Consider the following 10,893-nt stretch of genomic DNA (forward strand, 5'->3'; position numbering starts at 1 on the left):
AAGCTCTTTACTTACAGAACCAGCTTGGCTACCCATTTCACCTGCCTACCTCTTCCTGGGCACCTTGGGGTCAGAACTGGGGGTGTTCAGGCTAGAGAAAGGAAGGCTCTGGGGAGACCTTATTGAGGACTTCCAGTGCCTAAAGGGGCTCCAGGAGAGCTGGAGAGGGACTGGGGACAAGGGCCTGGAGGACAAGAGGGAATGGCTTCCCACTGACATAGGGCAGGGTTAGATGGGATATTGGGAAGGAATTCTTGGCTGGGAGGGTGGGGAGGCCCTGGCACAGGTTTCCCAGAGCAGCTGTGGCTGCCCCTGGATCCCTGGAAGTGTCCAAGGCCAGGTTGGACGGGGCTCAGAGCAACCTGAGCTAATGGAAGGTGTCCCTGCCCATGACAGGGACTGGAACAAGATGAGCTTTAAGGTCCCTCCCAACCCAAAACCATTTTGGGATTCTGTGATTTTCCTCTAATTGCAACACATTTCTGTTACCAACAGTTGGCCAGCACCAGACTTGGTGACCCCAGTGCTTTGTAGTGCTTCCCTGCACACCCCTGCAAAAGGAACCCAAAAGAGCTTGCCTTCAGAATTCATCTTATTAATGCTCAGCTTTTTTTTCCAGTAATAGACTCTCACTGATACATAATCAAGAAACAATAAGGCAAAGCCAGTTTTTTTGGTCAGCATCCAATAAGCAACATAGACCAGACACTGCTCCATAATCAAGAACCAGAACAAAGGCTTGTTCTTGTTTAACTGAAATCGATATCCGGTCAAAGAAAGCTCAGAAAATGCCCATCTTGAGATGCTGTGGGACGTGTAAATCAAGCACAACTTACCAAAACAGTGTACAGGGACAAGACTATAGAGACAGTTAATTGGCCCAGAATTCAGCTCTAGTAAGGAATTGGATCTTGCCAACTCTTCGTGTTCATTGTATGGACCTTAAAGAGTTTTTCAGGAGACAGAACAAACACACTGATAAATTGTTCCCTCTACAGACAAGATTCAGATCTCCTGGGGTAGACAGAAATAGAGCAGTAATCCAATACCTGTCTGATCTCCCTCTTCCTATCCAGATAAGATTTTTAAGGGTTCTTTGCCAATTACTTTTTTCAGAGTGGGACACTGCTTTGAGATATCAGCTTCACAGAATCACAGAATAGTTGGGGTTGGAAGCGACCTCTGGAGATCATTCAGTCCAACCCCCTGCCAAGCCAGGGTCATGGGGAGCAGGTGACACAGGAACACATCCAAGAGGATTTGGAATGCCTCCAGAGAGGGAGACTCCACATCCTCTCTGTGCAGCTGTTCCAGGGCTCTGCCACCCTCCAGGGAAAGAAGTTCTTCCTCATGTTGAGGTGGAACTTCTTGTGTCTGAGTTTCTGGTCACTGCTCCTCAATGCTCATTGCTGTCGCTGGGCAGCACTGAAAAGAGTCTGGCACCATCCTCTGACACCCCCTGAAGATACCTGGATGGACTGATGAGGATCCCTCTCAGCCTTCTCCTCTCCAGACTAACCAGGCCCAGCTCCCTCAGTCTTTCCCCATTAGAAAGGTGCTCCAGACCCCTCATCATCTCTGGGGCCTCCACTGGACCCTCTCCAGGAGCTCCTTGTCTCTCTCATCCTGAGGAGCCCCAAACTGCACAAATTTCTCCAGAGGTGCCTCCCCAGGGCTGGGCAGAGGGGCAGGATCCCCTCCTGACCTGCTGCCAATGCTCTTCCTGATGCATCCCAGGATGCCATTGACCCTCCTGGCCCCGAGGGCACACGGCTGGCTCATGGTCAGCTTGTCACCCACCAGGACCCCCAGGCCCTTGTCTGCAGAAGTCCCCTGCAGCCCTTGCCACCAGCTGAGAACAGGAGTTCAGCAGCCTGACAGAAATACCAGCTTGCTCTGGTGCAGGAGAAGACATTGGAACATTTAACTTCCCAGCACGGCTGTGGCTTCACTGCTGAGATTTCCTGCAGGTACAAAACTGCTGCTTCTCCTTTACAACAGAGCTATTGCCAAAGCCTGAACTTATAGAGCATCAGGAGACAGAAACCCTCTCCTTGGGCAGACAGGTATGCGTGCAGTGGGAGGCAGAACACAAAGGTAAGGTTAAAAGGCTTGGAAACTAACCATCATTCCCAGCATTCATCTCCAAAACATCCCAAAGAACTGCAAAACGTGCCCATGAAGAAGATCCACCACCTCAGGAGCTCCTCTGAATCCACAACAAACCCTACCTGTAAGGATGTTCTTGAAGGCTTCTTCTACATTTGTTGAATCCAGAGCAGATGTTTCAATAAAAGATAAGTTATTTTTTTCTGCAATAGATAAAAAGTTGTTCAGTTAAAAACTTTAATAACACTTTATTTCATCTTTACTTTGAGGTTTTTACCTTTATTTTTAGGCCAAACCAGGCAGGGCACAGTTGTTTTTTTCTTTTCCCTGTTACACAAGGAACACTTTGTTACACATTTAGCTGCTGTGTTTCAGCAACATCTTCTTTGCCCACAGTGTGAGAACATTTTCCACTGCAGCCCTTGCTCAGTCAAGCAACACCAAATATCATTTTCCTCTGGCTACAGATCACACCCAGAAGTACCTTGAGCAAGAGCCCTGGCAAAAGCACCTCAACTGCCACAGAGCCACAATTCTCCTCTGCCACTCCAGGAAGATCAACAGACCTACACTTTCCTAACCAGACTCAAATCACAATAACCCCTGTAATACAGTCCATTTTCTCCTTTCCTCTTACAATGCAAAAGATTTTTTTTTTTATTAAAAAAGAAAGTGACTGACACCCAAACTTCGCACCTAGAATGGTTCTGCCCCATCTGCCCAGGAACAGGCAAATTTCTGTCACAGAGCTTAAACAGCAGCCCCAGGACCATCACTGGTCATTTCAAACAGCCTTAGTAGAGAGTCAGGGGCAAAAAATAAGAAGCTGAACCAAGTGACCAAACTAACAAGCTATCTGGGGCACCCACCAACTTGGTTTGCTTCTCTTAGATAAATGCCACTTCTCATTCATCTGAACATTTAAAGTGGCTGTACAAACTTCAGTGAGCGTGTTTAAGCAAGCCCTGCTAATATTTCTAGAGGTATTTTAAAGGCTGTACATTTAAATTCCACCTCCAAGCTTGACAGCCCCATAAAAAGTCAGCTGAATGTCCCCAGGCCTTTGGGGGCCAAAGAGTATTTGACCAGTGCTCTGACAGGTAAGGAAGGGAGAAGGAATGCAGTGGCAGCAGCTCACGTAACCCACGTGACTTCTCCCAACAGCTGATCATTTTCAAGTCTGATGATTGCTGCACTTCAGTGAGACTAGATGACACTACTCTCTGTGTGCATCAGTGCTCTGGAGCAGAAACCACACCATCTAAGAGAAGGTTCAGCATTCATTTGCAGCTGTGCACATTGATATCTATTCAGCAGAACCAGGCTTCTAGGAAGGAAGGAAAGATATTTTGTGTTGTGGTATTTTTTGTTTCTATTGTGGCATTTTCTCTTCTAAATGTTGCTTGCTGTTTCTGGCCTTGTTAGAGGAAGTGTTTAATCTTCAGCTATCAGGCAGCTCAAGGACAGTGTTTCAAAAACATGTACTACCACTAGATTTAAAGAACAGAGAAACCCAGACCAAAAATAACCATTAAAAAAAAAAAAAAAAGAAAAAGGCACAACAACCAAAAACAAAACCCCAAACCACACACGCAATTTAACAAGCCAAGTTATTTTAACTAAGAAAAAAAAAAATCCTAAATTTTTTTTTAGGGTCCAAACTAAATCCTGAGGCGAGAGCTGAGCTGGCAGAACAGTGGGCCCTGCCCCAGAGGCTCGTGCTGCCCCGGCCGGTACCAACCTGCGAAGGCGCGGGCCTCGTCGGTGGGCACGGCGCGCAGGTGGCGCAGGTCGCTCTTGTTGCCCACCAGCATGATGACGATGTTGTTGTCGGCGTGGTCCCGCAGCTCCTTCAGCCAGCGCTCCACGTTCTCGTAGGTGAGGTGTTTGGCAATGTCATAGACCAGCAGGGCCCCGACAGCACCCCGGTAATATCTGCAAGCACGAGGCACAGCCCTTTACCCAGAGCTTGGTCCCAGCACACCGACAAACCCGGCACCGGCTCTTCTACGCTGCTTTCCACTTTGGAAAAAGTTGTGCTGATGAAAATACTGCTGTTGGGGGATTTTTTTTAAGCCCAAAACCAAGTTCCAAACGCTGCTATTTTTTCTACTGGCATTTCTAAAAATAGCCAGTGTATGTACCAAAATGCTGGAGAGCCTGCAGAGCCCAGGACATTTTCAGTCTGCTCAAACAGTGGGCACAGGAACTCACCATTTCAGAAGTGGTACTGCTGGGATGTTTTGTGAAGTTATAACTTAATCTTCCACTAGGGAAATAGTCCTCAGTAAAATGTCAGTATTTGTTCCTGATCCTTCAAATATCTCCTTTCTCTCTTACAAATTCAAGAGGGGACTCTGGGCTACATTGTCACTATCCACACCCAATCCAAGAACAGTTTGCTCCCTCGGGGCAGGTTTGGGCCCATTTCAGCACAAGTCAAGGGCTCAGCACCACACAAGCCAGTCTGTGTCATCAATCCTATAATGTCCATAACTCTCTTCCACACAATCCTACCAGCACCTGTCTGACACGCTGTTGAACCGAGTCAGGGCACCAAGTCAGCAGAAAACATTCCCCTATCCCTGCTGGCCGGGCAGGCAGAACTGGCTGAGCCGTGTGTGGAGCAGCAGCTCGTGCCAGCACTGAGGACAGGCAGGATCACAGGACTGCAGCTGCACTGGCTCCCAGCAGCCAAGCCTGTTGTTGCTGAACCAGACTCAGCAACAGTTTTTACAGCAGAAAGAACAATTCAAGGGTCACCAAAAAATCCTAAAAACCACACCAACAGTTCTGAAAAAGATGAAGTTTGAAATTTTCACCTACATCTGCTTCTGCATTGCTTTGGGTCTGCATCCCTTTCCCTACAGCTTCCTCCCTACGGGCTCCAGGTTCTCCTGATTTTCCCCCATCTTGACAAAGTTCCCCTTACCTTGAGTTTAATGAAAGTGGCTCAATCTGTGCATGACTCAGAAACAGTTTTTTACCTTTAGAAAGAGCTACACATCTGTAACATAACAAAAAATCAACTGACTGATCAGAAGATTGCCTGGAGAACCAGGCCTGACCAGAGGGTTTGCTTTTTGTCCTCTTCCAGGTAAGTTTTTTCTATGTACCTGCATAGACACAGGTACACCCAGAGGTACATCTTAAGACACTCTGTGGATTAACAAGGTGCCATAGCTGAAAGCTTCTCACCACCCTGTTCTAACCAGGGATGTGACTGATGCTGCACAGTCAGCACTATCACAGTTGCCTTCCTACTTCCTGGCTATTCAGCGTGGGCACTCCTGGACCTAATTTTCAGGGCTGTGACTAATTTAAAGTCATTGAGATTTCAAGGGAATTTGTGGCTGCAGACTGTCCTAAAAACACCCTCAATCTCAAGACTGAGGGGGCAGCAGAACCCACATGCCACGGGTGTTACAGTAACCCACCATGCCTGGACCAAAACTTGATGCCAACAGTACCCTGCTCCCATCCAAAATGACACTCACTGCACCTGATGAACACAGCACATCCAGGGCAGGCAAAAAACCACATCACAAGACTCAGACAGAATCTCCCACACTTTTGATTTAAGCTATCATTTGTTCCTATAATAGTAACTTGAGAATCTAAAACTTACTTTCATTATATTAATCAAGGACCACAACAAAAGTATTTGCTATCTCATGAGTGGGATCCACAGTGGAGTCTGTCACAAGGATCTTGTCACATGTCTCAAATGTTTCATTACTTCTCTACCCATAAATTTATCTGCAGCAGCTCTGCCAGAGTCCTGAGCAAAGGCAAGTACTCACGCTGAGGTAATGGCACGGTATCGCTCCTGTCCTGCAGTATCCCAGATCTGGGCTTTTATCGTCTTCCCATCCACCTGGATGCTCCTGGTGGCAAATTCCACCCCAATGGTGCTCTTACTCTCCAGATTGAACTCATTGCGTGTGAAGCGTGACAGAAGATTGCTCTTCCCGACTCCAGAGTCTCCAATCAACACAACTGAAAGAAGAGACATTATTACTACTCACAGCTTGCTTTCCTCAGCCCCAAAACCCCCCTGAGCTGCTTCGTAGGGGGCAGATGCTCAGTACTCGGAGGTGGAAATGGGAAATTGCTACAGCAACTGTCAAAGCCAAAGGTGCTTTGGAGGCCCCAAACACCTCAGCAGGCAGAGATAAGAGATGTCCTTTGGCAGAGGAAGGCTGCAAGCCACATTTTAAAAAACACTACAGGCAAAAACATGGCAACAGGCCCCCTGTCTGCCCAACAAAAGCCTCTGTACAGTATAAACCTGCTCTGTTTTCATTAAAAAATGCAAAACACCCAAGTAAACAATTATTTGCAGTCCCTGTTGGAGTCATATAGGGCGTTTCATTCCAATAATTTAATTCATAAATACGTTGGGCACAAAAAGGAGGAAAATAGGAGACGTCTGATACTACAAGCAAGATACAAAGCAAAGCAGAACTTCATCCAGCAAAACGAGTTCTAGTAGGCTGCATGAGAAGTAAGAGATGAGCTACAAGCTCTGCCTCCACAGGCAGTGTTGCCATGTTAACAGAAAAATGTTAGTGCAGGGAGATCTTCAGCACACAACACCCGGCATTCCTGGAAGGAATTGTGAAAACAAAAGGTACATCTTGTGGTAGGAGGTTCCCTCTATTTTGGGGCTTATCGACAAGAGCAAGAAACAGGAACAAGGCTGAAGCAGCTGAGCCACCCTCCCTTTGGCTCCACAAACTGTGTATCACACACGCTTTGGAATTCAAGTGGCCTGGCTCAAGCAGAAAGAAAAAAAGCAGCCAGTCTCTGGGAGCTTCCTTCAGCCTTGGGAATATTCCCTACTTAAGTTCAAAGTGCAGATTTGCTGATCTTCCTCATTCATATGATCTGTTTTTCCTACAGAAAAGCAGACATGGGCAAAAAACACTCCCAACCCCTCCACAATCACAGAAGAATCTTCTCATCACACACTTCCAGGATGAGCTCACCAGCATTCTCCCAGGGCCAAGGATTGTACTTGCCTTTCAGTGTTATTACAGCTTTTCTCTCCTCAGGCCATTGTTTGAGGATGCAGCTCTGGCAGGGCCCTGCTCCAGCTCGCTGCCTCCCTGCCCCTGGAACACATTCCCGGGGCTGCTGATGGCCCCTGGCTCTGCTGCGACAGGGGGGGTTGTTGAAATGCTCTGGATGGCCCCCCCAGCATCCCATCTGCCTGACAGCACAGACAGACAATTGTGTGAGCACAGCTGAACAGGCAAATCACAACAGAGGCAGCAAGGGGCAGCCAGCAGATCGTGGAAGGCACCACAGCTGCCCACCCGGGACAGCCCAAACCAGCTCAGTGCCTTCCTGGGCTAACTGCCTAACCCATTTTTTGGGGTATGAGAACAGAGAGACAAAAAAAGATTTAATTACGAGTTCTGACTCTAGGATTCTGTTAGCTTTATTTTCCAGACAAACAGGTTTTCATCACTAATTCCATGGGGTGTTCCAAGAACGGGCCGGAGGTCACGCACCTTGCACAGGGATCTGCTGGCTGCAGTGGGCTCTGTCCTACAGCAAAGCCCTGTCCAGAGCCAAAGGTAAGAATATCCACGAGCTAGACCAGCTGGGAAAACCCCTGAAGTTTCCAACTGTTTCTGAAGGAAGTTACCTTCCCAAATTCCCAAGAATTTGCAGCCGCAGAAAGCACAGCTGCCTCTCCAGGTTCTGGTCACCTCCCATCCTCTGGCATTTTAAAATTATATCAGTTCTGGGCATAAACCGCATAAACAGCTCCTCAGTCATTAATTCCATCTGTCACAGGAAGAAAATTCCAGGGGTCCCGCACTCCTGTGGCTGGTTACTCCCAGGCTCCCTTCACAGGGCTGCCCCATGTTCCAGCAGAGCTTGTAGGAGAGCATTTTCGAGAAGTCAAAAGGAAAGCAACCAAATCCCAGCTCAATAAAAACATTCTCTCTACCCCACAGTCTCCAAGTGCCTCTTGCTAATACTCAATCTTGAGCATTAAATGAGCATTTCCACTTTCAGGAGAAAGAGGCCAAGGCTGGAGGTCCCACACGCAAACACAACCCACAAACTTTTATTTTCCGGGAGCTGAGCAACCTTCAATCCACTGGACTAAGTGATTAGACCTTGGGAAAGTTTCTAAATTTGGGAACAGGCCACCAGACAGCATTGCCTGTTCACATTCAGAAGTCATAACACAGTAGAAAAGAAAGTTCCAAAGGAGAGCTAAGAGTCTCAATAGTCCCTAAACACACCTCACCAGAACTGAAAATTCACTCCCCAAATGCCTTTAGGGCCACACTGGTGATGGAAAGATGCACTGGTTTCATCTTGGAAGTGATGTGAACCAACACCTAGCAGCACTCATCATCAAATGGTTCTAAGGACATAGACAAGCCTCATTTAGCAACCCATTTACATCCTGTCCTTCAGTCCTTCCTGATTTCCCTCTCCTCCAGCACCCTGTGCCAGTGGTGGGTTATTGTTCACCACGTTACCCATCCATGAACCCAGTCACCACCCTCACTCTGCCTCCCTGCCTGGCCAGGCCCCACAACACCCAGACCTAGAGCACAGTCCCACCCAACACCCGCCCATACCTCGGGATCCTGGTACAACGCAAGCAAAAGTCAGAATTCAAAATCCAGGGCAACACATTGTTGATAAGAAAGGGAAAATAAACAGAACAAGTTTAGGATAGAATTGTAAATACAGTATTTTATTATTCTGGAAAAACAAGAATATTATTCTTTTGAACAATCAAGAAGACTGAGACTCCCTCTAGCAGAGACCACCTAAGCAGAGTTCACGATAAATCTGAAGTGCATAAGGTTGCCAGATATTGGTGACTAATAGGACACGCATTTGTTTTTAATAAGCATGGCCTTTGTTAGGCTGAGGCTCTAATCAGAGCAGTCTAAATTCCCTCAAAGGTAAAAGAAAGCTCTTTTGCCTACTGCTGCTTTTCCCTGCCTTTTTGATGAGCCAGCACACATCTGCACAACCTCAAATTTAATTTTTAAAATAAAACCCAATAATAGCTAATCTTCAAGAGCAAAATTATTGCACAGATCACATTTTGATAAGTACAAGCCTTCCTATATTTCTAACAGTTATCCAGAGGTCAGGAATTCAATTCCAGACCGACCCGTTCAAAACTCATCCTGAAAAGTTCCTGCTTTTTCACCATCCCAGTTACAAAATTAACTGGGAGCAGAGCCCTGAACTGCTGGCTTTGCTGGGGTCACATCCCCTGGGCAGCCTCCCTGCCCTGCCCAGCCCTGCACACACAGTTCGGCTCCTTCCCCCAAAAGTTGGCTCAGGCAATTCGGTAACAAACAGCAGTTTGTTGTGATCCACAAAACAAGCAGTTCTGACTGTGGGGACACTCACCAAAGAAAGGAAAATTTGGAATTGAGATAAAGAGGCACTAGTTCAGCAGAGCAGCTCTGACTGCAACCACACTCACATCCCCCAAAGCTCCCCTGTGCTGGTCCCCATAAGCCAGTAACGCTCGTCCAGCCCTGCTGGAATGGCCAGTCCTGGAGCTGGAGTCCAGTCCTGGAGTCCTGGAGCTCACACTGATGAGCAGCCACAACCAGGGAACACAGGACCAGCTGCACGCAGGAACTGCTGCTGCCAACTCCATGGCCACTTTCACCCCGAAAAACTGATGGAGAGGCAGCACTTCCCATGAAGGAGAGTGACAATAAATGGGGCTCTTTGCCTTTTAAACATTTCATCAAGCTCATTAATATAATTCATCCTAAATGACAGAAGTTCCTGTACAAGCAGCTCCAGATCTTCCACTATACAGAAGTATAAGAACTGTGACTTTGGAGCACCACTGCAGTCATCCTAAATAAAACTACCATGCAAGGATGCAAACTGCTCGAATGGATGCAAATGAAAAAGCTAAAATTAGAGTGCAGCCAAATTTCCTTTAGAAACAGTGGTAGGGGAAATGGCCAAGCCTTAAATTAATAAAGATAAACTTTCCCAGACTGAAACCCTCCTACACCACTATTTCTAACTCTGACCACTACATGTGACTGACAGAGCTGAGTTCAAAATCCATTTGTGTAGCTAAGAAGGGGCTGAACAACAAGCCAACAAAACTCCTGGACATTATTGTGCCAAGTGTCCTTGATGTTTAATTCCACTATTGGAGGAGGCAGAATGGAAAGGAAAGGGAGTTGGTCCTGCAGCAAAGACCTCATTCCACTTGGTCCCATTCATTTTATTTCTTATCTAGTCCCAAAAAGTCTCAAAGGAAGGAAGTAAAAGATGAGTAGATACGAAAGGGTTTCTTTGTGGGCTTGATTATTTATTTTTTAAAAAACCATCCACACAACGACTCCTCCCAAAACACAGCACAGAAAAGGACAGTTCTCTCCCCCAGTTTTCACTGAGTGCTACAAAGTGTGCCAGCACCAGCCCAGCACAGATCCTGACCCAATGGCTTCAGGTTAAGACTCGCTCCAGATAATATTAAAACCACATATCAAAGCAGCACAAGTATTTTTAAAAGACAAATGAAGTTTTCCCTACCTAATTGGCTATTCACAGGAAGAAAAGAAGGAGTAAAATTTTTAGGCTTTCAAGTTCCTGGCAATTAAACCACCTGGGAAACAGACAGTGGAATGACTTCAGAAGGAAACTACTTTGGACCCAGACAGTTTAGCATATTTTTGGAGGCTGTTCTTCTTTATAGATGGATTAAAAATAAGGGGTTTTTCCCCTCATTGTCTTCAAGACTGTAAAACAAACACA

The 10,893-nt window shown here is 46.7% G+C and overlaps 1 protein-coding gene across 1 annotated transcript in view; it reads right to left on the minus strand.

Moving 5' to 3' along the window:
• Window positions 1-6,133, minus strand: part of RAB11B (RAB11B, member RAS oncogene family) — a 10,608-nt gene extending 4,475 nt beyond the window's left edge. The window contains exons 1-3 of the mRNA XM_027909451.1: window positions 5,913-6,133; window positions 3,851-4,044; window positions 2,232-2,312 (exon numbers count right to left, since the gene is read on the minus strand). Of these exons, the coding sequence (XP_027765252.1) occupies window positions 2,232-2,312; window positions 3,851-4,044; window positions 5,913-6,124 (487 nt within the window). The 5' untranslated portion in view covers window positions 6,125-6,133. The remainder of the gene's footprint in view (window positions 1-2,231; window positions 2,313-3,850; window positions 4,045-5,912) is intronic.
• Window positions 6,134-10,893: the final 4,760 nt, after the last annotated feature.

Source organism: Empidonax traillii, unplaced genomic scaffold, assembly GCF_003031625.1.
Source record: "Empidonax traillii isolate 1590-97213 ecotype Southwest subspecies unplaced genomic scaffold, ASM303162v1 scaffold2140:size64023, whole genome shotgun sequence".
NCBI classification, from domain to species: Eukaryota; Metazoa; Chordata; class Aves; order Passeriformes; family Tyrannidae; genus Empidonax; species Empidonax traillii.